Source organism: Empidonax traillii, unplaced genomic scaffold (genome assembly GCF_003031625.1).
Source record: "Empidonax traillii isolate 1590-97213 ecotype Southwest subspecies unplaced genomic scaffold, ASM303162v1 scaffold94:size1391941, whole genome shotgun sequence".
In the NCBI taxonomy this organism is placed as follows: domain Eukaryota; kingdom Metazoa; phylum Chordata; class Aves; order Passeriformes; family Tyrannidae; genus Empidonax; species Empidonax traillii.
Genome location: NW_020955287.1, coordinates 925539 through 951787, shown reverse-complemented (window position 1 = coordinate 951787; position 26249 = coordinate 925539). Strand labels below are relative to the sequence as shown.

Here is a 26249-nt window from a genome sequence, read left to right as displayed (position 1 = left end):
GGGGGCGGTGTGGAGATGCCGCCAGCGGCGCTGCAGCGCGGAGTGCTCCGCGGGCAGCGGCAGCGGGAGGCGGGCGGCAGATCCTCCTCCTCCTCCTCCTTCTCCTCCTCCCTCGGCGGCGGGGTGGGCTCGGCCGCGGCAGCCGGAGTGCGCTGCCCTGCCGAGCCGTGCTGTGCTGTGCTGTGCCGTGCCGCGCCGCCCCCTCCACCCTGTGCGATGGACTGGAAGGTGCTGACCAGGGAGCTCTCCCTCTACCTGGAGAGCCAGGTCCGTGTGGGGCTCTTCGGCTCCGGCGTGGGCTTGTCCCTGGTGCTGGGCTTCGGCGTCGCCTACGCCTGCTACTACCTCAACAGCATCGCCAAGGTGAGCGGGAGGGCGGCGGGGCGGGCGGGCTCCGCAGGTGTCCCGCCGAAGGGGGACCGTCCCGGGAAGGTCACCGCGACCCACCGCCCGTAGGGGAGGCGCCGGCGCCCTGCAGGCGAGGGGATCGGCGTCTGGAATGGCTAGGGGGTAGGGTTATGCGGCCACCTCGTCCTCACACCCCCCGTCCATCCTCTGGAGGAGCCGCTTCGGGGTCCCGGCCGGCCGAAACCCCACACGGTCTGGCCAGTGCAGCTCAGCCCACCCGCGCCCGGCGGCGCCGCTTCCTTCGCGGGGGCCTCCGATGACCCCCGGGGCCACCGGCCTGAGGTGAGGGACAGCTCCTCTGGTCTGGGAGGATAAGAGACTCTGGCCTCGTGCGTCCCCAAAATGCAGTTGTACCAGGGAGAGAGCTTGGCTGGATGCCATGATTTGGAAAGGGAGGTCAGGAACGCTCCTTTCACAACATGAACCCGCGACCTATTTGGTTTACTAGCAGGGCCAGGTGATAAAGTAGTTTTTCTGTCCTATTTATACTGCCGTCGGTACCATCCTAAGTACCTCTGGAGCCACTATGGCAGTGTTTTGGGGGCTAGAGCACTCTTGTACATCTCCTCATCAGTAATGGTTTCACAGGTAAATTAGGCAATCGCAAATTACTTGGATACAGTGAGCCTGATCAGATCTAAAGTGGCCCCGTGGTGAGAGCGCCTCGTTGAATGCTTAATCAGCTGAAAATACTCATATCAAAAGGTTTTTGACTGTTGAGGACCTGAGTATTGCCACAGTTCTTCAGAGAACACTGGGAACATAGCCTTCCTCTTCATTGAGAAGAGGGTACTTGATTTTGGTGAGAGGAGAAAAAAGAAGTGAGGATGTGACACTACTGATGTTTAAATGTAATGGCTTTCCTCAAAGTATCTGGTTTTGCTGTATGAATGCTTGCATGTTGGAGAGTCACTGTAAAATAGAAGTTTAAGAAATATGGTTGCTAAAACATGAGATGTTTGGTATTCAGGGATTTTTCCACGTTAATTGGAAGCTGTAAGGAAATTGTCTGCATGCAGAGCATTATTAGAGATAAAGAACCGATGCAGTCACGTACTGTAGTATGAGATGGGAGATAGGAGGACTCCTACCAGGTTAAAGTAGGTGCTGCAAGTGCACGGTCAAAGTGCGTGCACGGATTAAACGTCATTTCTGTGCAGACCAAGAAAATGGACTTGGTAAAATCTTTCTCACCAACCAAGAGACCGTAGGGTTTTGATTTGTCAGTGAAGATACAATGCTGGTAAAAGTAGAGCTACATCAGTATGTTATTAGAAATAGGTAAGGAGCCCATTATGTTTAGTGGGTTTCACTTTTCAGTTGGGCATCTTGGCATTTCATTTGATTTTCATTTACTTATCTCTTTATCAGAGAAGGAGAAGGCATTGCAAATGATTTTATGAAATAAATCAGTTCACTGGGAGAGGACTTTAACAATTATTCATTTCCTTCTTTATTTGTTTTTTAGTTTGTTTTATGTGAATGTCTATGCCTGACTGTAGTCTCTCTTCCTAGAAACCCCAGCTGGTGGCCAGCAATGACCGCTTCTGCCGCTTTCTCGAGGAATATTGCCCTGTTGTGACAGAGACTTACTATCCCACGATCTGGTGCTGGGAAGGTCGGGTACAGACACTCCTGCGCCCCTTTATCACATCTAGACCCCAAGTACAGTACAGGAAGTAAGTGTCCCTTTTTTTTAAGTGATTGATTTGCTAACCAGTTGTTACCTTACTCCGATCATGTCACAGTTACTGTCATTGCTCAAGTTTGTGCTTGTGGGTTTTTTGCTTTATGCCCACCTTTACAACTTCCTCGTAGGCTTGGAACTATCTTCATCATGGATTCAATATGCGGTAGGTTTAAAAGGTCAGTGTTCCAAAATGGCCCTATTTTAGCTCAGAGAGTTTTGGAGCACTGAAGTATTAGTGACAATATAGGAACTGATGTGGTTATATGTTCATAAGATTACACAGTGGTTGAGGTCAGAAAAGACCTCCAGAGGTCACTTTGGCTTCCCTGCTCAAGCAGGGTCGCTCAGAGCCAGTTGCCCCAGATCATCTCTAGATGGCTTTTGGATTTCCCTGAGGATGGTGACTGCAGAACATCCCTGGGCAGCCTGTGCCAGTGCTCAGTCACCCTCATGTTGAAACCGTCTCCTGATGGTGAGAGGGAAGCTCCTCTGTTTCAGGTTGTTCCCACTGCCTCTTGTTCTGTCAGTGGGCACCACAGAAAGGAGCATGGCTCCATCCTCCTTGCACCCTCCCTTCAGGTATGTAAACATATTGCTAAGTTCCCCCTGAGCCTTTTCTTCTCCAGGCTAAGCAGTCCCTGCTCTCCCAGCATTTTCTCATAGGAGATAGGCCTCAGTTCCTTCATCATCTTTGTGGCCCTTTGCTGGATTCTCTCCAGTATGTCCATGTCTTCCTTGTACTGAGGAGCCTGGATCTGGGTACAGTTCTCCAGGTGTGGCCTCACCGGTGCTCCATAGAGGGGGAGGATCACCTCCCATGAACCGGTGGCAAGATTCCTCCTAAGCCTCCACAGCCTCCAGGCTGTTGGTCTTCTCTCCTGCAAGGGTACAGTGCTGGCTCGTGTTCAACATGGTGTCCACCAGGACCCCCAAGTCCTTTTCTGCCACTCTGTTTTCCAGATGGTCAGCCTCCACCCTGTACCAGTACACAGGTTGTTCCTTCCCAGGTGCAGGACTTTGCACTTCTCCTCACTGAACTTTGTGAAGCTCCTGTCAATCAGTTTCTGCAGCCTGTTGGGATTTCTCTGGATGGCAGCATAATTATCTGGTGTATCAAATATTCTGGTGTTTGAATGCTGTAATTTTGCAAAGGTCAGGTAGTCACTGTATCTGTCCATTAAACCAACGTATTCTACCTTAATCATAGCATGGCCACATTCAGCTTTGTTTTCAATATACAGAACTTCATGGATTTTTTCAGAGTAACTTTTACCTGTGGTGTTTATGTTGTGTTCTTTGATACCTAAATTCTAAGAGGGGGAAAAAAACCCTTATATTTATTGTTTGCCCTCAGCTGATCTCTCTCACACAGAGAGGAGACTTAGCTTGGCAAATGAGGCATTTGGCACAAGACCTAAGGAGAAGTACTTTTATGCGCCGGAACCTGGATGCAACACAAGTTGTTTCAGCTCTGCTTGCATGGTAGAATAGCTTCAGTATTTAGCAGCTTCCCTCAGTTTTAGTAACTAGGAAACATTTCAGTGGCATGGCCATGTCCACTTTTTCTAGCCCTTCTTGCATATTTCTATTTCAAGGCATGTGAGGGAAGAAACATAGTTCCGTGGGGCAGTGCTTATTTTGCACCATTTGAGATTGTGTTGGCAGTACACACCAGCATTTTATCCACTTCCTATTACTGAAAAAGGGCAAAACTGAACTAGAATCCAACAAGGCTGATTACCTTTAAAATCTGGAGTACTTGCTACCAAGACTTTAAAATGAAAAATCAATTGCAAGGTAGGCATACATTTTGGTAGTTCCTACACCAGCTCTCTCAATTCTCATTGCTAGGAAGAGGGACGATGCTGTATGTTTCTAAAAAAAAAAAAAAAAAAAAAGAATAAAACTTTTTTGTCATTGTTTAATGCATGCTTAACGTCTTGAGATATTATAATACTTGTTGCAATGTTAAGAGATAAGGTTTAAGAGTGCATTCTAGCAAAGTTTGTGGAGATACAGGGAGGAAGATACAGCAGTGTGTGTCTGTGTTCCTCATGTTTAAAACATAATAAAGTGCCATCCATTATATATTCTGCTTCTTTGAATAAAGAGGAAAAAAAATGTGATAAATGTTTATCACATTATCCAGTGTGCTATCAAAAGATTCTCAGATGATCCAAAGGAAATCTGCAGTACACAAGCCTATCTAAAACAGAAGGCAGTGCCAAAAATCACATTAGTAACAGGCTTCCAGTACATCAGCAGCAATTTATAAAAGGCCAGCTCTTCATTTAACGTGAACAGGAATTGCTCCACAAATTGACTGTTCTAACTCTAATCAGCTGTAGGTGTGACTCTTTCTGCATGGTAAACATGCAGACATGCCTAGTCAGGTGGCACTTTGGGTATTAAAACATAATGAAAAACGCAGAATCCACACTTGGTAATTTGCACACTGCAAGCACTCTTAATAGTGTGTACGTATTTTTTAATCTAATCAGTGTTGTCTTGAAATGTGCCTTTCAGTGAGCTCATTAAAACAGCAGATGGAGGACAGATTTCATTGGATTGGTTTGATAATAATGACAGCCTATATTATCCGGATGCCAGCACAAGACCCACCGTCCTGTTATTGCCTGGCCTGACAGGAACAAGCAAGGAATCCTACATTCTTCATATGATCCATCAAAGTGAAACACTGGGATATAGGTGCTGTTGTATTTCATTGCTAGTATTTTGCTGCTTCTAATAGGATCAAATATAATTATGTATGTGTATAAGATGCCTTCCAAATGCAAATGAGGTCTAAATACGTTAGTTTATGTAAGGAAGTGTTATTAGTAACAATAATCATAGTGGAATTACGTAACAGGCAGTACATTTGCAAGGGTTGTTTTAGTATCTACAGATGTGCCCGAGAGATTGCAGTGAAAGTGAGCTAAGTCTGCATAGGGCTTTCACAGCTGCTGCTTAAATTATGATATCAGGATTTGAGTTAGCTTTTACACTTTCTAGAGAAGGAGTTTGTATTCATCTCCAAGAAAACTCGTGTGGATGGGTTGCTGGCAGTAGGCCTTGGAGGAGGTCAGCTTCTGAATGCCAAAATTGCTTGATTCAGCAGCCTCAAATTCCTGGGTGCAGAAAAGAGAGCTAGCCTGCTCTTACTGTTAGAGTTTAAGGAGGAGGTGTGTCACCTCTTAACTGTCACTGTGTAATTTAGTTTTGTTCTTAAGGGTTCTGGTCAGAGTTGGGTAAAATAAGTGGATTAGTCGATGAGTAGACTCCTTTATGTAATCATATTGCTGCTGCTGCTGCTGCACATCAAAGTAAGTTGTCATTGTTCCAGAACCTGTATTTGGAATATTACATTTTGTCTTTGCAGATTGGCTTCTGGTACTGACTATAATAAGCCCTTCAAATATGTACATATGAGCTTTTATCTACATGTCTGGCTATCTCTTCTCTGTTTGGAGGTTTGGATAACTGCTTTACTAAATTATGAAAGTAAAGGAGCACTTTAACTGTTCAAAGTACTCTTAAAACCCTTTTAAAACTTAGCGGTAAAAAATATCAGAGGTAGCCCTGAAATCAACAACTTGTTACTATTAATTTTTGAAGTATTCCTGAGAGTAATATCTGCATTTGATCACCTAAGAAAAGAAGGTAAAGCATTACAAAGGAGAGCTTTAGGTCAGATTTCAAGAGAATACTATAATTTTATTTTTAAGCAGCAACACTTGAGAAAAATACCAAATTAAATATTTTTCATGCCTTTAACTCATCTAAAATATGTACATATTATTTAATAATATTATTACAGTGAGATGGTGCTAGAGTAATAGAAAAGAAAGGTTTATTAAGAAAGTATAGATCCTTAAATCATGGTAATACTGCTAGAAAATTCAGAGACTCCCACCGAGAGACTAAAAACTTATGCTGTACAAGACAAAAAAAAAATCCCCAAGAACCTGCAACTTAGATGCAGCTCTCAGTATAATTTTGATTTGGCTCATTCTTTTGCAATTTAATACAATTATGTAGCTTTGGAGGATGTCTGCACATGGATCTCTGACATTCTTTTTCAGAGCATAGCTTTAGGCTCAGCCCTGCTCTGGCAGAGCTCATGGCAGAGTGCAGGCAGGACATGTCTGTACCATCTTCAGGTAAACCCTGCCTGCAATCTGACCTTGACCAGCAAATCAAGGGGCTCATAAAGAGTCCCACTGACCTCAGTGAACTCAATTTTGGTATAAAGCTTGTTCTGCACAGGTCAGGCTCTAGGATCTGTAGGTCTGTAAATGTTTATGTTCTGAACTTGTTCATAGAACTGGCTTGTTTTTCTTTATGCATTTTCATTTTTTTGTGCGTTAAAAGTTATCTTTTTAGTGAAATAAATAATGTGTATAATTGAATTTACTGTCTCGATTTTTAGATGCGTGGTTTTTAACAACCGGGGAATTGCTGGTGAGGATCTTTTGGTAAGGATGACTTCTGAGATAAACATCTCTCACTTAGAAGTGGTATATATGGAATCATTTGTGTCTATTTGTGCAACTGGATTTAAATGAGAGAAATCACAGCATGTGTTGAAAATCCAGAGAGGAGAATCTAGCCATCTGGTAGATCAATCGTGCCAATATTCATCTTTTATTTTAAAACTCTAAGAGGTCAGCTGGTCAACACACAATTTTTCTGAGCATTTCATTTTATAGAATATATTCAATTACTAATATCTGTAACATTAAAATGAACAATCCCTAAGTTTTTCTTTCACAAAATACTACAGTATATTTTACCATACAAATCCAAATATAAGCAATTGTAATTACTTTCCCAGTTGCCAATATGAGTTTAAAATAGATTTTTGATATGGTAAAAAAGTTGTACCATTAAAATTAATCTATATCGTGTGTTAGTGAATTAATGAACTAGATTTATATGGATATCCATATCCTAAAAGTTAAATGTGTTCTTGTATTTTTCTCACCAATTCTGACACAAACTCAGCTACAGAAGACAATTTTTTGTCTTTGGGACAGACGTATCATGTTTGCTTAGAAATAATTGGCCGTTCCTCAGATGAAAAAGTCTTGAAGCTAAACATTTTCTGCAGCAAGGGACAAGGCATGATGAAGTATTGCTGAATAAGCTTTGTTTCTTCATATGGGATTTGTTGACAGTTCTGCAGCTGGAATGAATGTGCATAATACTTGGTATTGTTTTGCATTTTTTAATCCCCTGGTTTCAAACTTTAAAAAGCTCAGAATGTTTTCCCATAATCAGATAAAGCATTTCAATGCAAACATTGCCATGTTAAGAGTAGTTTTCTGCATACTTTTGCAGATGGATCTACAAAGCAGTTTTGTGACACACAAAGTCCTTATTGATGAATTTCTGAATCATTAAGAGAAAAGATCTCTTGTTTGGATGCATTGTGTGTATTTTACTGTAATCGGATTTACATCTTTAAGCTTTATAAGATCTTGCAGTGAAGCAAACTAGCTGAAATTATCACATTTTCTGCAAAGGGGTTTCTACATTTTCATATAAAATCCCTAGTTAATGAGTTTGAAGCATGGTTGAGCACCACAATAGAAATTAGTTATAAACAGTTCTTTTTCTAGTCTCTTTAAAGATCGATTCAAACTTATATCATATAATAGTTACTTAAAGAATGCTGTTTTCATTGGTTTTGAAAGTTACTGTGAATTATTGCTATGGAATAATCAAGTAGTAGGTTGCTCACAGACAGTGTAAGCTAAGATGGTGTTTTAAAATATCTTCATATAATGAGGAGAGAGAGATATGTTAAATTGTCAGGAATTAACTGAAGTTAAAATGCAAGATATCTCTCTAGTTCTATGAACTTTTAATCACATACTCTTTCACTTAGAATACATTAGACCCTAGTTACCAAAATAATTTATTTTTCCATGTAGACTTGACAATTTAATTAAAATAAAACACATCACACTGTTTATAATTAATAGGGTGTAAAACAGTGAAGAGTGATTCATGTAGATGAGCAATGCAACATAAATGGAAATTAAAAATGTCTTCAGTTTTAATTATCCAGATTTAGCTTTTCTTTCCTTTTTTTGATCTTTGACTTCAACATTTCATTATTTTTGATAAATGTGTTCTAAGTAATTAGTTTCATCTAATTAAACTTGTTAAAATCACCCACAAATAGCCTGGCTGTTTAACTGAAAGCAGTTTAAAAACCAGCCTTGAAATACATTGGTGCTTCAGGCAACAAATAAGTTCCATTAATTCATAATTACGCATTTTAATACTTACTTTTAATGTTTATACAGAAGTTTGGCAGGTCAGTCCCTGCCGATAGTTAAATCAGTATGACTAACATGTTACTAACAACTCTTTATGTTAAAAGCTTTCTTTTGCTGTAGATGAAATCTGGACAACACTGTTAGAAAAAACCTTATTTTACTGTGATTCTTATTGTAGCTAAACAGACTCATCTCCCCTACACTGCTCCACATGGTTCCTCAGATTGTGGCCTATTCCAGGTGCCTGTGCAGATAAGGCTGAAAAGCTGTGCTTATCCTTCAGTAGCAGGGAAGGGGTTATCCAAATCTCAGTGATGCCAGTGGAAGTCATTCCTAGTCTCAATTCAGGATTTAAAGAGTCGCTAATGATAGACAAAAAAGGGATAATATATGTGTTTCATTACTTTAGTTAATTGGATATTTTACTAATTTAGGTAAATATCCCAGGGGAATTTATTTATCTGTTTATTTGGTTGTATTGCATGTAGAATCTAAATATTGGTTACTTTTCAAGTGCTGGCTGTCAGAACTTGGAATCTAATATTTTCTTTTGCATTTGGATGTGGCTGAAGATAATAAAATTGTCATTATAACTTCCTTTTCTGTAAATCACAGCCTTTATGATATGTTTCCATTTCCTCAGGGTATTTTAAAAATATCAGTGCCTATCTAGTTCTATCTAGTTTAGCTCACTGCTCTCTGTTCAGATTTCATCTAATGACCTGGAGGTTGCAGATGCTGAAGATATCTGTCACCCCTTTTATTTTGTAATGATAACATGTATAACTCTTTGTCCATCTACTCATGAAACGCTCTGGGTTTGTATTTGCCACTTAGCAAAGCTTCATGATAAATGCTATATTTATCTTGTTATGTAAATGATCCACTGTTCAGTTTGCTTTGCCCTTAAAGGATAAGCTTATGATGGCATTTTTTTCCCTCTTGACTCCTTATAGACACCAAGGACTTACTGTGCAGCTAACACAGAGGATTTAGAGGCCGTAATTCATCATGTACACAGCCTGCACCCCTCGGCTCCGTTCATGGCAGCAGGTGTTTCTATGGGAGGGTAAGGTTATGTAACACAAGTCTCAGCTTAACCGTGGTGGTAAAACAAGAGCTGTTGTAGCCTTTCAAATTACTCCTCTGCAATATTTGCATTATTTACTGAACTGTGGCTAACTTGGGTCTGCCTCCAACAGTCTATATGCAGAGGACTTTTAGAAACTCCTTCATGTCTTTGAGCTTTTTAGCTCTGCATCGGGGAACGTCCAAATTAGCCAACATTCAAAAGTTAGAGGGGGCAGAGAAAGACAGGAAACAATGGCAGAGAGATTGACAACCAAATATGTAGGCAGTACAATCTCTGGGAACTATGGAGGCTGTCTTTGGAACAGAGGGATAAAAAAATAGGAACTAGAGCTAATATACCATGTTTCATAGCAACCTCTGAAATGACAAGATTTGTCTTCACTCTGTTTGGGTTCTGCAGTGTGTGGGTAGATGAGGCTGGAAGAGATGTGGGTATCTGCTCTGTCTGGCTCAGAAGCAAGAAGTAGTATTGTTATTGAAACCAGGATGGGTTGATAAAGCATGTGGTACTAAGACTTGCTGTGTCCTGGCTGCTCTCCAGAAAGCACAGCTAGAACAGACAATGATAGCACAGTTTCTTAGAAAAAAAAAAAATCACTGCTAGAATCTAGAAGAAATGTTCAGGCAGCCTATTTAACAGAAATCATTGCAGAGGAGAATTTTTATTAGAAATACTGCAGACATAGTGGTAAAGTCCTGAGACTTCCCACTCTCTGATAAATTTTATGGAGGGTGGGCAGATATGGCCCTGCATATTGACATTAATCTACTAATGACTTGTAGGAGCTTTGGGATAAATAAATGTTCAAGCAATATAGTTATTGATAACTAAATAATTAACTTGGAAGCTTTTTAAATCAGGCCAGCTCTTTTCCATTCATGTTACAGGGATTTTGCAAATGTCTTCAGTATGAAGACATATAAATTTCTCCAGTATGTGAGTGTCTTACCTTGCTGGGAAGCCCAAAATTTGGCACAGTACTCCAAATGCAATCTCATAAGTATCAAATACAGGAAAATAATTTCCTTAGACCTGCTTGTTGCTTGTAGCTGCTCTCTATCCAGTCATTAGTCTTACTCAGGTGCTGGACTTTGATTTCACTGTGTTGAACTTCATGAAGTTTCTGCCAACTCATTCTGCTTGTTGAGGTCCTTCAGAATGGCACCGTTGTCTTCCAGTTCAGCAGATGTTCCCCACAGTTTGACCTGCAGGCTTCCTAAGGGTGCATTCCATCTCATCATCCAGTTAGTGAAGACTTACTTACACAGTATGGGCCCCGTTACTGCCCCCTGAGGAACACGACTGGTACCTGGACCAATCAGTCCGTTGCACTTCAAGTTGCTGATTATAACTCCCAGAACCTAGTGATGTAGTCAGTTTTCCATGCATGTTGCAGGTCACCTATTCAAACCATGCTCATCCAGTGTGACTATATGGAGACCATGGAGACTGTCAAAAGCCTTGCTAAAGTCAAAATAAGCAACACCCACTCCTTTCCCCTTATCAACGAATGATGAGTGAGCTCATCACAGAAGGCAATCAGCTTGCTCAGGCATGCTTTGCCCTCGATAAATCCATACTGGTTGTTACTAGTCATCTTTTCTTTACATGCTTAGAAATGGCTTCCAGAGGATATTCCCAAAGGGCTGTTGTTAGGCACTCCAGCCTGTATTTCCTCCTCCTTGCAATTCTTGTAGATGAGTGTCTCTTTTTTCCAAGCATGAGAAATACTCAACAGTTGCCGCAGCCTTTCAAAAGTGATAGACAGCAGTCTCACTGACCAGTGACACTGGCCACCTCCTTCTGGAAGTTTGGTGCACCTCACCTGGTCCCACTGGCATGTATACGCCAGGTTTGCATAACTGGGCCCTAATTTGGGCCCTTACTTGATCTTCTGCTGCCATTCTCCCCTACTCTGCCACTAGGCACAGGGACTTGGTAGACCTGAGAACTGACCTCAGCAGTAAAGAAAGGGAAGACAGGTAGCCGCTCCTTTTTTACAAATCTTTAGTCACTAGATTCCCTGCTCCATTGAGTAGTGATCCCAGAAAGGACAGAAGGCTGGTCAGCCTAACTTCAGTTCTTTGGAAGGATCCTGTGGAAGCCATCTGCAAGCACATGAAGGATAAGAAGGTGACTGCATTCATCAAGGGCAAAGCATGGCCAGGTGATTTGGTTGCCTTATATGTTGAAATGACTGGCTTCAGTGATGAGGGGAAAGAAGAGGATGCTGTTTGTTCTGAGTCTTTTTTGTACCAAGACTTACAGAAGCCTTTCTTGTTGCAGAAAACTTTCTCTTGTAGTCCAGTATATCCCTTGCTTGTGCAGGCTTAAGAGCTGGACTCGATGGTCCCTTCCAGCTCCGCACATTATGTGATTCTGTGATAATCTATACAGGACAGATTTGCCCAGTTAAGAATTAAAATAAACATTCACTTCACAGACATGTAAATGTAAATTAAAGGCCACTTGTTCTATTGATCTTCAATATGTACTCTTTTTAACATAAAGATTCCTAAACCTTTTCTCTATGACATACACTCTGCGCATTCTGTTAGGGAGGTGGATTCTTCTACAGCTTTTTTTTTATTAATTTATTGGACTGCTGTCTTATGATCTGCTAGGTAGTGTTCAGGGACAAAGACTCTGTGATAGCAGGCTGATTCCTGATGTCTTTGCTAAAGGTTGCTGTCTCCTGAAGTACAGCAGATGAAGCCAAAGTACAGAGTGTTGGTGGTCCAGGGAGCTATATTAACAATTAATTGTAATGCTTTGTATTAAAGGCTTGGTATTAAAATGGTGGTTGTAAACTTTGAGGTCTCAGGCAGTGAAGTAAGACAGCTTTTCTGTTAGTATTTTTCTTTTGCACTTTCCTGCTATTTTATTTTTTCTACATTTGAAAGATCAGATACTTGTGAACTCTTCCCTTTTTCAACGCAAGTGTACATTAGCAGTAGAGACTGTAAGTTGCAACTGGTCAGAAAGACAAGACCTAAGTCATTTATTTGGCTCATAATTTTGTTTCTCTAGTTTTATTCATTATCCAACACTTCATTCTTTGCATACTGTGTGTTAAAAAACAGCTGTATTCTCTCATTTGTGTGAGGTGGGGTAATCGCACTACCTTCAGCTCAAGAGACTTCTTCAAAGTGAGGCAGGCATGCCAGGAGCAGCTCACATTTTTCAGGCACATTTATCAGGTTTAACACACCAGGAAGACCTAGGCCTTTTAAGATGGTAAAACTTACTAACAACTTGGGAATACCTGTTCCATGAGTAAGAATCCTTTGTTTGACCTTTTCTCCCTTTAGTGATATAAATGAGACTAGTATACCTTTATATCTAAATGCATTCCTACCCACACCCTACGCAGTGCACCAGTCTCCTCTCTGAGGAGAGAGGAAGTAAACTTCATGAGTCATGTGTTGATTACATTGACTACCTTTCAGCTGTATTAGGCACAACTCTAGGGCTGATACTAGAAACTACTGAAAAACAGACAAAAAGATGCCTGACTGTTATATTTACTCTAAATTGAAGCAAACAACTTGATAGTATATATGTTTCTGTTTTTCATTTCTGTTTGTAGCATGCTTCTATTAAATTACCTTGGCAAAACTGGCAGAGACACTCCTTTAATGGCAGCTGCAATTTTCTCTGCGGGTTGGAATGTTTTTGAATCTGTAGAATCTCTGGAGAAGCCACTAAACTGGCTTCTTTTCAACTATTACTTGACCACTTGTCTACAGTCCTCTATCAGCAGGTGAGTTGCCTTCTGAACTACTTAGCAAGGTGGAAGGATGTTAGCATGAGATCTACAGCAGGTATAATAATCTTGGCAAAATCAGTGCTGTAATAACAACACTTTGCATAGCTGTTCTGTGTGCATTCTTCGGTAAGTTTTGAAATCAAAAGGATCTCTGCAAGAAAAATTGTCATCAGCGTGGCTGAATTTATATGCTTCTCAAGGGGCTCAGCACAAGCCCAATGTATTTCTGTATTTATAGATGAAGTAAAAGGATTTTTAAAATTTTTAGACATGCACATATTGACTTAAGAGTATATATGTATATATACTAATTCTTTTAAGTCAATGTTGACTGCAAAAGCACAGAAAGGGCTAGTTCATCTTTTGCTTTATAAAACTAGGGTGTATTTTGTGTTCTCAAATATTAAGTTCTCTTATCTGTGGCATTTTTCTCATGGCTTATTCAGATTTTTACTATGTTGCTAGATGTGCCTGCATATGAATGAATAATTCTTCTGCTCTTGGATTCCAGACAGATTTTTATTATGACAGAAAATTAAAAACAAGAATGTTCTTGTTAGAAAGTTACTTCTGTAATGTATCTGTAAAGCAGAAGACTTCTACATCTGTTAATACAAAAACAAACAAGCCCTCTTTTCTCTCCTTCTTTTTAGGCATCGACAAATGTTGGAGAAATTATTTGATATGGATCTGGTGATGAAGGTATGTGAAAATGTTACTTCTGCTTTAGCTGGATGCTGTTTTCCAAATGCTGACATAGTTCCCTATTTGAATTCTGTACTTCAGGCTAGAACTGTTAGAGAATTTGATAAGCAGTTCACTTCAGTCATGTTTGGCTACCGTTCAATTGATGATTACTATGAAGATGCTAGTCCATGTCGCAAGCTGAAGTCAGTAGGAATTCCAGTGTTATGTCTAAACTCTGTGGATGATGTTTTCTCACCAGGTCATGGTAAGTTTAGGCTTTTTAAAATATATTTATCTGTATATGCAGTCATTAAGACAAACTACATAAGTTTGAGAATGAATTCAGACCTATATGCGTAGAGGTCCATTTAAATGTTACTTGTACATAGGATCAGAACTTCCACAGATTTGCAGTTTACCTAAGGTATAAGACACATACAAAACTGCTGATGATGGAGAGACCTGATTAGTACAGAATGCAGAAGTATATGGGGTGGCCTCGTTAACCATTAATGGAGTCTTTACAGTCAAAAGAAAGAAGTATGCATATTTAGGGTGTGAGTTATCTCACTATAAGGAAGATATCAGATGTAGTATCCTCTCAGAAGCATCCATTTCTATTCACCAAGTACAAAGAGAACCTATAAAAAGGAACTCAGATTCAGGTGTCTGGATTGTAGACATTCAGAGTTCTGTGCAAGTGCAAACAAGTTGGGGTTTTTTATTGCCATTTTTTAATCAGTCCCTACAAAGAATATCTGGGAGTTGCTTATGTTTCAGATGATGTGAAATTCTCAGCGGTTGATCACAGTGCCACCTCCAGTGCCTGAAAATTAAATGTAAGAAAAAGATCTAAGTTAGCATGTAGGCCAAAATCTAGGGTAAGGGAAGCGATATACACAAGGTGAGCTCCTAGAAGGAGGCACATTGAAATTAATAAGAATCTAACTAGAAGATGAAACAGCAATATCAGCTAAATAACTGGCTGAAAACTCTGGTTTCCATTTGCTTCCTACTTTCTGCCAAACACATGATCATTATGAACATTTTGCTTTTGCTCTGTAAATCAAAACCCTGTTGCTACCTATCCTAAAAAGGTATGCTAGTTCCTGCGGTCTGTGTATTGGTTATAGTGTCTGAGAAGAGAGGGAGAACAAAAACTAGTGTAGAGGAAGACCACTAAAATGGTTGAGGCAACAGTCTTCGGCAGTGAACACCTGACACCTTTAAAACTTAGTTAAGGCACTTGATTTATTTCAGGGAAATTTTCTTCTGCCACCACAAGTGAAGTGAGATTCTTGCAGAATGAGTCATGAAACCAGTGTAAGTGGGCAAACATATTAGAACAAGCAGAGAATGAAGGAATTGGAAGAGACTCTTTGTGTGTTGTACTGTTTTATCTGTGTGCAGATGTACAACATATACAGAAACATGCACACGCACTACTATTTATAGTTTGAAGACCTGTTAGAGACAAATGTGACATGAGGAGAAAAGGACCACTCCAGTAGTATGCACTGGAAAAAGACAGTCTGATTTCTTCTCCTCTTGAACAAAAAGCATGAACAATATAAAGAGCTGACAGCCACCTAATATGAAGGAAAAAATGGTGACTCTGGATCACCTAAACTACCTACCCCTTACATTGGCCTAAACAGAGGCTTAAAAAACATTTCAGTCAACACAGCAATATTATTCCAGGGTACTACATACACCTTTAACAATTTCTGTTTCAAGGACTTTGTAAGACAGAGTTAGTCCCTTTGTATTTACTAGCCTCTGTGGGATTTTTTTTTCCTTTGAAAATGGGAGTTGCTCATTCTCTTATAAACTTGTAATGGCCTAGAAATAAGAATGGATGGGTCCAAACATAAAATCTGACTAGTGATTCTGAAGATAATATTTTATGGGTCTCATGATGACTTTCCCCATCATACTGCAAGGTGGGTGATCTACTGTGCCATGTTTCTTTCGTGAAGTATCTGAGAGAGGGACCAATGACTTTACCTCTATGCGTAGCTCTAGCTTAGTTTGTAGTTTATGTACTTTGTAGTCCTACAGTGAAGTAGGAACTGTGGCAGGAGTAAGCTTACCTAGTTAGCATGGTAAAAACAGCAGTGAACCAGACAGTGTGCCTCTGTCCCTGAAGGATTTAGCCTTTTCCAGCCTCTTATCACCGGGACTGGGAAATTTGCTAGTTCGATGAAAGCTAGTACAGATACTCCGTCCCCTTTTAATGTTAGAATACAAACTCCAGCTCTCAAGAGCCAAGTATTGATCTGACCCCATGAAACTCAATCTGAACACAAGAAGATACTTTTTTTTTACTATTAGAGTGGTCAAATAGAGAGGCATAGAGAGGTTGTGAGATCTCCATCTCTGGAGACAGTCAGTGGACACAGCCCTGGGAAACGTGCTCTAGGTAACCCTCCTTGAGCAGGGGTGTTGGACTAGATGTCCTCAAAGAAGACACTCTCTTCTACAGCCTCAAAAGTTCTGCACTTGTATAGTTTGACTAGTCAAAAGGTGAGCGCCCTAGAGTACAGCTGTAGCAGACCTTTACACCCTTGAAGCTGTTTTTAAAAGTAACACAACTCTTGGTGAACAGTGGGATGGTTGCTTGTGTAAGATTAGTATCAAACCTATTATGAGAATGCCTTAGAAATCTCGCAGTGTAGAGGGGGGTAAGGTAGAGCACCTGCACTTCTGAAACAAGAAGTATTAGAGTCTATTCTAATGACTGTCCATCTTCTCCTAAACTCTGACCCTAAACAGCGTTTCTCCCTGAAAATATTAGTGTTGTTAGGCACTCATTTGTTCCTTGTTCACTGAGTTAATGCTGTTAGCCATAATCCTTTGTCCTTGTGGTGACTAGTTTCCCCTAGAAAGGGCCACCAGGGCAATGCTGATTTACAGCTAATAGTACTTCTGTGTGTCTATCCTTGGCTCCTTTTTCGTTTGTGCTGGGCACCCTCAATGTGAATCCTTGTACTGGCAGGAGAGACAGAGCACCCTGATTAGCAGCCTAGGATTTATATCTGCTGCCATTAGTTACTGGAGTTCATTCATCTTGACACTTCTGTGAGCTGTTTTATGTTAGCAAACATAAAGGGCTGGTGTTACTCTTGGAGGCGACTATATTCTGGCAATGGGTTTGTTTTTTTCTGACTTAAAAATGTCTGGACACATGTAAGCCAGTGACAATCAGAAGCAGTTTCCACTCACAACTGCATAATGGATTCAAAGCCACAAAATTCATTCTCATCCAGACCCCAGCCTTTTATTGACTTTGAGAACTGGTTATTTCATGCCTCATCTCTCCCAGTAATACCTACCAGCATTTAAGCTACCTTCCACCTCTGTTGTAGATAGCTGTAGTTTCCAAGAGCTGGGAAACAGGCCTAGAAAACTCATCAGGGAGAAAGCCGTGCCAGAATTCCTTTGTGTTTAAATAGTCTCCATAAAACCAGACACATCTATCTTCCTGTAACAGAGCTTGAGGGATACAAAACCAAGTCACTACACAGTGCGGACCTAAAGAGACACTTCCCTTAAAAAGTGCAGTGGCTGCCTCTGTTACTTCTTACTACCTGATAATTTCTTCTCATGAGCTTTTTGGTACGCTTTGTACTTCCCAGCAGATATTTTTAAATATATTGTGAAAATGTGCCATTTGATCTCAATCCAGTATTAGGAAGAAGCAATTAATTTGCAGTCCTTCCTTAATGTTGTTGTTTAAAGTTCATAGAGCTTGGCAGCTGATGTATCTGTAGTTTTAATTCTGGAATGCAGTTCTCATGTTGCATAGTACTAACTAATAAAAACAAACGCTTTCTTCATTGCATGACACTTCTCTCACCATAACTAATTTAAACAAGCCATTGTTTCAGGAAATATGTAATAAAACCAAGTCAAGCCCTTTTATTTTGTAAATGTGAAAAATAAATCAGGAAGATGGAACAATAGCAGTCATTATCAGTGTCACATTTAACTTTTCATCCCAAGTGGCATTTTTCTCCTCAGAGACTTTAAGCAGCGTATTAGGCATCTGACTTAAATTTCACTATACTAATGCTTAGCTAATTGCTGCTAGTGAGCATTGTGCCCGAGCTGGAAGCCTGCCCTTGAAGCTAGGTACCATGCCAGCTCCCTCCTGATCCACTGTGACAAATAAGTGCATGTCTGAAGCTCAGTTGTACATTTTATTGAACTCTCTGAACCTTTTCTGTTCCCCTGAATCCAAACTTGAAGTAATTGCTCTTAGGTGTTATTTTGCATCCTGTTATGTAAACAGCACATTTGAATGAAGTCGTTGGGAGAGCCAAAATGGCTGAGGAATAGCCAAACAGATAACAATTAGGGTAAAAGTTTAAGGAACAGAGAGAAATCAACCAAACAATGGAGCATTTGACAGCAGTGACTTATTTAAGCTGATTCTGCTTGACATGTATGTTTTTCTTTTGTTCTTTTTAAAAAAAATACTTTTTTGGGGACAAAGACTGTACACCAAGTTTATTTTGAATTAAGTAATTCTGCATGTATGTATTTACATTGCGATTCTGTGATCACAAATAACAGACCTATGCCTGCTGGATCAAACAGCAGTACAAATTTTGGCCAGTAGAAACTGAAGTACAAGGTTACATGCTGACAACGATGAACAGTGGTATCTTTTGGCATGCCATCCTATATCCTAGAGTGCACCACACATCCAGTGCTCCATTTATCTGCCCTTTACATTGCAGAATTTGCTCTGTTGCACTGTGGTTTTATTTACTGGATGGCTAACAGTCCCTAGAAGCAGCCTTAAGGGAAGTACCACACCACTGCCAAGCATCATTTGCATTTTGGCATTAGAGAGAAACACACCATATTCAGTTCTCTCCCGAGAGGCTACAGAGCAAGAAACTCTGCTGGGGAGGAGTTACACAGATCAATAGGGACAACTTTGGGATGGGGAAGATGACATTCGTAAAGACCCGTGTATGGCTCTCACCTTACGTGGCACAGAAGATAACCAGCATCCAGTGCAGGATTGGTAGGCTTCTAGGAAAGAGCTGCTGTAGCTGTTTGGAGGCAGGCAGCACATGGCACCCTCTACAGTACTGCCAAGCAGTTTGGGAATGAATAACCACCAGCAAACCAATTTGAGAGTCATGATTATGCTGGCAACCTCTGAATGACAGGTATGCAGAGGCCTGTAAGGCGTTCCCCAGCTGAGTTGGCACAGCAGAGGCGATACTTATTATCATCTCCCTTCCAATCCCCCAGCAAAGCAGTTTCTTACTAGGAAAGGATGTTTCTGTCTACACTTTCGACACTAGTCTGCCAAAATGAATGTTTGTCATGTGTTTGCACAATCTCAGGCAGTGAAGAGGTATGTTCAGACCAGTAAGCAGTTGATCCTGAATCCATTAGGACCAATGAAGTTCTCTGATTACTGGAGGTCAAGTCTGTCCCTCCTCACACGTTCCTCCCCCTACCCTTGCACAGAAGCCTATTTATTAGTCCCCTCAGTGACCAGGGAGACAGCTGCAGAACGGCTGTGGAAAGTGTGATTCATGGCCTGAAGCAGGATTGGGGTTTGTGTCTGATCCCCACTTCTCTATTGGGATTCTGTTTAACATGGCCCACATGCTACTGGAGGGAAGAGGAGCAGATGGCTTGGTACAGATAAGTGGCAAATTCCTATGCAGTCGGCAGAAGCCGACATGAATCGCAGCCACTCTCTTTGAGCATGGCAATGTGTTCATCCACAGAGTCCAAGAAAGGCAGATCAGAGATTGCTTAGCAGATTAACCCAGGCAAAACTCCAAACAAGCACTTGCTGAGTCTGAAAATGATGCATGTGTTGGATTGCAAGAAATAATACACTGCTTTCTGCATCTCTTGTTTTCAGCCTGTGCTGTTCCTCAGCCTAGGCTTTTACTTTGTTGACTTTTCTTTTTTAGTCTTGCCTCAGTACTGCTTTCAAAGACTGAGGTACTGTATACAGTATTTCCAGTTTTCTAGCTGAACAAAGGAAAAGCCAAGGATTTATTTTAGAGACAATAAGAAGCATGGCTCCTTCCACCTACTAGAAAATCAGAATCACTTAGTAAATGCTGGAATCTATAAAAATGCATGCAATTTTGAAAGGATGGACAGAGCGGAAGAAACGGATAGCACTGATAAGCAAAGAACTTCACATATTCCACAAGGGAATCCCCGTTGCTCTCTGGAGCTCAGTCTGTGCTCCACCAGGCCATGGTCACGTACCTTATATTATGGGAAGGAATCTCATAACACACATTCTTAAAAGACACTAACCCTGCTATGCAGACAGTCGGTTTAGCATTCGTGCTGAGGCCCGAGAGTGGAACAGAGCATGTCATTCCAGGCACTGCTAGTAAGGACCTCTGAGGCACAGACCGCTCCCCTGACTCTACAGGTCTAATGCTTCTGCCCTGATCTATTTTAAGTTGCACAGTTGTTCACCACAGTCACTGCACTCAAGTTCTTGTGTGACTTACTCTGGCTTATTCTGGCTGGGGGTTCTTTTTCGGCTAAGGAAGGGGTTACTCTGTGGTCTTAGTCTAGTTACTGAGAACAAAGGCAAATCGGCATCTGAAGCACACAGCAGTGAGTCTGCCAACATCCAGATGAAAGGAAGGAACATCAATAAAGAAGGTAGTAATGTGCAGGGATAGTGACTATTGAAGGATAATGACTTTTGAGATAGCAAATATGTAAAGGGGTAAAGCAACAGACTCCTAGAAATAGGAGTGAGTGGGAGGTGTCTCTGAAGGAAGTGCAGTCAGAAAGGGATGTGGACAACTGGGTCCCTCCAAAATTGAACCTGATTAAAAATCTCACTTCAAAAATACTTTAAAATAATTGAGGAAACAATAGAAATCTTATAAATAACTTGCTGCTTTGTGTTGTAGTGCCAAGGCATTTTTACTTCAGCAGTGTATGACTTAAAATCAGATTTATTTTCTTGTGTAGTCATAAGCTTTTTTAGACAACACAGTTAAAATTCCAGCTACTCCCTTCATTAATTTTTTTTTGCTTTCTTTTTTCTTCATTTTTCTTTTGCTGTTTTTTTTCTGTCAATCCCGAATAATCAAAAGATCTGTATGATTTTTGGTTTTCTCTCTGTCATATATTCTGGAAAACTGGAACTTAGTAAGGCATTCTTTACTGAAAGGTATTGAGATTTCTCCTTGTTTAACGTACCTAAAAAGCTAGAGGAATTTGCTTAAATAACTTGATTTGATGGATCTGTGGTGTTTGCACTCTTGATATAGATCCTCTGCTACGTCAAGCCCTTCATGTGATAACAGGATCATTCCATCACACCAAAATACCATTTGTGAAGTCACGTGATTTCTCTGTTGTCAGTCTATGCTAGCTGACCTTTATTTTCCTTCACAAAGGGAACTACTCAGGTGTAGCATTGATTAGGACACACGTCTATGCACAGTCATAATAGGAGGCACTGAAGCCTCCCCTCCTGCACATTTCCAGATCGGTGCATATATCAGGTGTCATTCACTGGTGGCTCTGAGCTAACTGTAGGCCATCACTGAAATGGCCACCTCATCAAAAGTCTCATCTGAGTGTGTCTGCCACCATTCATATATTTGCATTAACATGGGGAACCAGAGCAGGAAGCTGAGAAAGAAAACTAACCCAGCAAAAGAAAAATGCTTGTAACACCCACTCTAATAATCTAAATTCTAAATTGAGAAATTTCTAGCAAGTCACTATTCAGTAGAGAACCACTAACCTTCTAGGTGACACAGAACAGCTTTCTGTGTCCTTGTACAATTGTCAGCCCTCCCTCTTTTTCTCTTTACCTTGCTTATTAGATTATGAGCTCCTCAGGGCAAGAACCATCTCCCAGTGTGTTTACATTGTGTGCTCTAAACGTGCAGGTGTAAATGTATGGCAAATCAGATGTAATGATAATAACCCAGGATAATCTTTAATATTAGCTGATATCTTACAGACCCCATCTTACTGTGACATTAAAGGTTTTGTGTTTGGAGTCTCATACAAAAAGAATGGGATTCGCAATTAAGGTCCCAGTTCCTCAGCTTTTCTAAGGCTGAATATTGCAATACCAGTTAAAAATTACAGGCTTGATTGTCCTTTTACTTACACTATTTATAGCAAAGCCTAAGTATGCATTAACATGGGTGCTGTTCCATCAGTGGGACTGAAAGAAAGATGAAGCTGAAACTTTTACAGCAGCCAGAAAAAAAAAAAATCACACAGATAAGGTAAGTCAATGATGAAGAGAGAAATGGCTTTTAACACAGCAATGGTTCTAAATCCTGTGGTACATTTAAGCATATTTCAGTGTTTTGTCTATTTATTCAGACATAATATGAGAAAGGTTTAAGAGAAATTATTCAATGTCTGGCATTTCTTAGAAGGATAAGGACTTAAAACTTTTTTTCCCCCCCTCTTTTAGCTATACCAGTAGAAACTGCCAAACAAAACGCAAACGTTGCTTTAGTTCTGACTTCGTGTGGAGGCCATATTGGTTTTCTGGAAGGAATATGGCCAAGGAAGTGCACTTACATGGACAGAGTCTTCAAGCAGTTTGTGCAAGCTATGTTTGAGCATGGAAATAAAATCTTAAGCATGTAGCTTTGGACCACTAGTATAGCACAGTGGCACATTCTGACAAGGGCAGTTAAGCTTAGTGCACAACTTTTAACTCCTGTAAGCCAGCAAATGGATAAAGTCCATTACTACATGCAAAAATATTTTTGCCTAAGATTTTGTAGCAAGAAACTAAATATTATGTTGTCACTTTTATATTTATTTTTAATATGCCTTACTAAGAATGACCTTAAATGAAACAGCATTCTGCATACATCAAATTGCACTTAACCAAAACTATCAAGTAGAGAGATTATAACTCCTCAGGATTTTAATTTAAACCAGTATGTATTTAGGAGACTTAATTTAGATGGCTTGTAATATTAGAACGGCGGCACTCAAAATAGCTTATATTATCCTGTCACACATAGTACAAGTTGGCCCATTCCTTAGGGCACTGAGTGAAAATCTTGTAATAGGAAAACAAAAGGAGGGAACAAAAAAAAAAAGCACCAATTCTGCAATTAAAAATTTCAGCATGTTATTCCATAGCATTAGATTGATACCTGCTTTTGCTGTTCTGCCCTGAGAGTATTCATATTTAGGGCTGGTTATTGTTTTATAGACTATGTCAATGCCATACTTGTCTTACAGGATTATTTTTTAAAGAGCTAATTTATAGTGTTTACATATAACCAAAAGATTCCTTTAAAACAGTACTGTAATAACTTATGTAATTAAAAGACATTTTGCATTTCAAATTTTATGTAAACCTGGATGTTGTCATGTAAGTAATACGTGCTTCATATAACTGGTAAACTTGATGATTTAGCCTGCTATGTTTATATTACCCTGCAAGAACATTTCAGTTTTAAAGAATAAACATTAGAGCATTGGGAAATTATTATATAATCTGCTTTAAATTAAAAAAAATCCCTACCTTTTGTCTCTGCTACTGTTTCATATAATTTCTGAAAAGAACACAACAAACTGTTTAAAGAAAGTTGGGATGAAGGTCGAAGTCTCGACTCTCTGGTTTGTTTATTTGATCACTTTGTCAGCATTTTGGCAGTGGGTTGTCAAATCACTGAAGCCACTGCAAACCGATTTCTGCCCTCGCAGCTTACGAGTCTGTGAGGTTGGCCAAGGCATCGCTGTTCTCCTCAGCCCTGACATACAGTGACAGCCAACGTGGGCCTGTGAGGAAAAAGGACAGTTGGACAGAATATATTCTGAAACTGTTGGGAAGTCCAAATTTAGGGCATGCTGAAATTTAAACAAGGCTCTTAAACGGCTTCTGTGGAGCTCCTACCTTCTGCTGATCACTGATTTGGGCCCAGCCACACAAGAGAAGTCAGTAAAGATGTCTCTGCATTTTTATTTTTATCTTTTGAGTGGGGTCAGTACAAGAAGAAAATGTGGATAAAAAAAGCAAGTCAGGTCTTTTGTCTCAAGCAGTACGTGAACACTCCTCTTGCAAGGCATGTTTCCTAGTAACAGGAAAGGAAGAACAAAAATACTTTTTGTCTTTAGAAAAAGAAATTGGGACATGCTATACGAAAGCTGTTTTGTAAGGTGGACGCTTGAATTAAAAAAATTAGAAAGTGCTTTCAAATTTTGACTTTTAAGACAAGCACCAGCCCTTGCCTGGATAACAAACTCTTTATTTTTTCTTTAATAAGCAAAATGAGAAAAGTGACTTGCAAAAGCAAAATGAAATTTTGTGCATGCTACTACAATACATGAAATCAGCATATTAGTAGGGTGCCTTATTTATTCTTGTATTCATTTCCAGGTTTTATGTTCATGCAAAAACAATGAGCAATAAACAGTGTATTTAGCATTATATTTGTAAAATTGTTTGGGTACAGTACTGTTCAAAACTCAGCATCAAGTATTAATGAAAATAAAACCACTTACATTAAATAACACCTTACTGTTTAAATAAAAGTAGTATGATTAATGGCAGAATTCCTGTCTCTCTGCACTGTCTTACTTTATTTAGGTCCAATCCAATATACAAATCCCCATGAGGCATTTATCTTTAAAGGTGTATCTGGCAAAAATCTGTAAAGTTGTTTTTTTCTGCCCCAAATATAGTGTGTTTTTACTTATAATCTGTTAGGGAAAATGCATTGTTAGAAGTACAGTGTGCAAAGGGGTAACAATCCAACAATTTTACTATGGGTATCTTCAAGCTTTCCCAGTCAGATTTTCTGAAACAAATAATGTGGTCACTTACCTCAGGTACAAGTGCCATAAATATTTTTGCTATGCAACATCTGTGTACCCTGTACACAGAGTTTCATAAGTGAGCCAAAATTCACAATGTGCCCTCTATTGAAAACTGTGAATTTACAGGGTCTTAATTTGGCTTTTCATGTGATCTGAGTATCCAGACATCAACAGGAATATAAAATGTTAAAGGTGGAAGGAAATTGTTAGTTATCATTGTACTCATCACTGGAAAGGCAGAGTAGAATGAAAATGAAATTCCAAGCCACAAGGGCTCCAGACACCTACCTCTTAAAGAAAACTGTCTTCCTAGTTCAGGACTTTTTAGTAGCTGAAGTTGGCAGGGATCTCTAGAGATTGTCTAGTTCAACCCTCCTCTTTGAAACAGGACATATTACAAAAGTGCTCCAGAACACCCACCTCTTCTCACTTTGCCCTTGGAGTCAATGCATGGTACTGTTCTTTTTATCTGTGAGGCCTTCAATCATCCAAGAGCCACCTGTGACCTCAGCTTTCTTAGTACCAGATCATAAAGAGCAAGGTTTTAAGGTGTAATTCATTATATTCTCTCTTGGCAAAAAAACAAAACAAAAACAAAAACACAAAAACAAAACACACAAAAACCAAAACAAAAACCACCACAAACAAACAAAAAACCAAAAACAAACAAACAAAAAACCCAAACAACAAAAAAACCCACCAACTTAGAGAAGTGAAAATTTAAAATAGCAAAATATGATCCTATGACTATATACAGAGAAATTAACCCATGGCATATATTTCACACTGAACAGAAGAATAAATGCTCTTTTTAGAAACCCAAACACAGAAGAGGTTAAAGGACTTAGCCAAAAGATAGTCTACAACTCCACAGGAGCTGGGCTCAAGAAAATGCCAATAAAGCAGCGGTGACTCCAGGCGTGTCAACATGGTCTAGTCAGTATGGCACTGAGTGTCACCCTTCAGACATTTAACATGTTGACTGTTGCAGGGATGCAGTCACTCTTGAGGCCTAGACTCACCATTCCCCTAAAAAAAATTCTCACATTCAGCATGTGAGCAAAGCGGGCAAGATTTTTTCCTGCCTCTCTGCTAAAAGAGAAACACCAAAACAAAATCAGCTATTCAAATTCCACACACCCCCCATTTTGAAGATGGCCCCTCTGTTTTCTCAGCCAAATGCTGTGTAAAGTTCTTCAACTCCAGGCAGTCTGGGCAGCATGCAATCCCTTTTGTCCCACGTGCTGTCTACATAGAAATTTCAGAGGGGAACTGCCTCTTCCCCTATAATTCCTATAGCTACCTGGCTCGTGCCGATGACACACCTGCCAGGAAGAAGACGTCCAGTGTACATATGGTGCTCATGAGCAAGCATACCATACTTCTCTCCAGGCCTCTTCAGCTCGACACATCGCCTTGAGGAATAAAAAGGAAACATTTTTTCCCCAAGTCATCAAGTTGCTGTCACACACAGGCACCCTT

At 40.1% G+C, this 26249-nt stretch overlaps 1 protein-coding gene across 3 annotated transcripts; it reads left to right on the top strand.

Moving 5' to 3' along the window:
- ABHD3 (abhydrolase domain containing 3) lies at nt 1-24500 on the top strand. Of its 3 annotated transcripts, XM_027881767.1 has the most exons (10): nt 85-170; nt 205-363; nt 1924-2087; nt 4625-4807; nt 6531-6576; nt 9345-9457; nt 13071-13244; nt 13904-13952; nt 14037-14202; nt 22399-24500. In XM_027881767.1, the coding sequence occupies exons 2-10, from the start codon at nt 217-219 to the stop codon at nt 22575-22577; spliced, it is 1221 nt and encodes a 406-aa protein (XP_027737568.1). In that variant the 5' UTR covers nt 85-170; nt 205-216; the 3' UTR covers nt 22578-24500. The 3 variants fall into 3 exon arrangements, with proteins under 3 accessions (XP_027737566.1, XP_027737567.1, XP_027737568.1); XM_027881765.1 differs by having other exon boundaries at nt 1-363; XM_027881766.1 differs by lacking the exon at nt 4625-4807 and having other exon boundaries at nt 1-363.
- The last annotated feature ends 1749 nt before the right edge of the window (nt 24501-26249 follow it).

What these genes read in the sequence shown, in the direction of transcription:
- ABHD3 (XM_027881765.1), top strand. Translation starts at nt 16, where the DNA reads ATGCCGCCAGCGGCGCTGCAGCGCGGAGTGCTCCGCGGGCAGCGGCAG. An exon ending in AGTGAAACACTGGGATATAG is followed by an intron (nt 4,808 to 6,530) that starts GTGCTGTTGTAT and finishes CTCGATTTTTAG; the next exon opens with ATGCGTGGTTTTTAACAACC. An exon ending in ATATGGATCTGGTGATGAAG is followed by an intron (nt 13,953 to 14,036) that starts GTATGTGAAAAT and finishes TCTGTACTTCAG; the next exon opens with GCTAGAACTGTTAGAGAATT.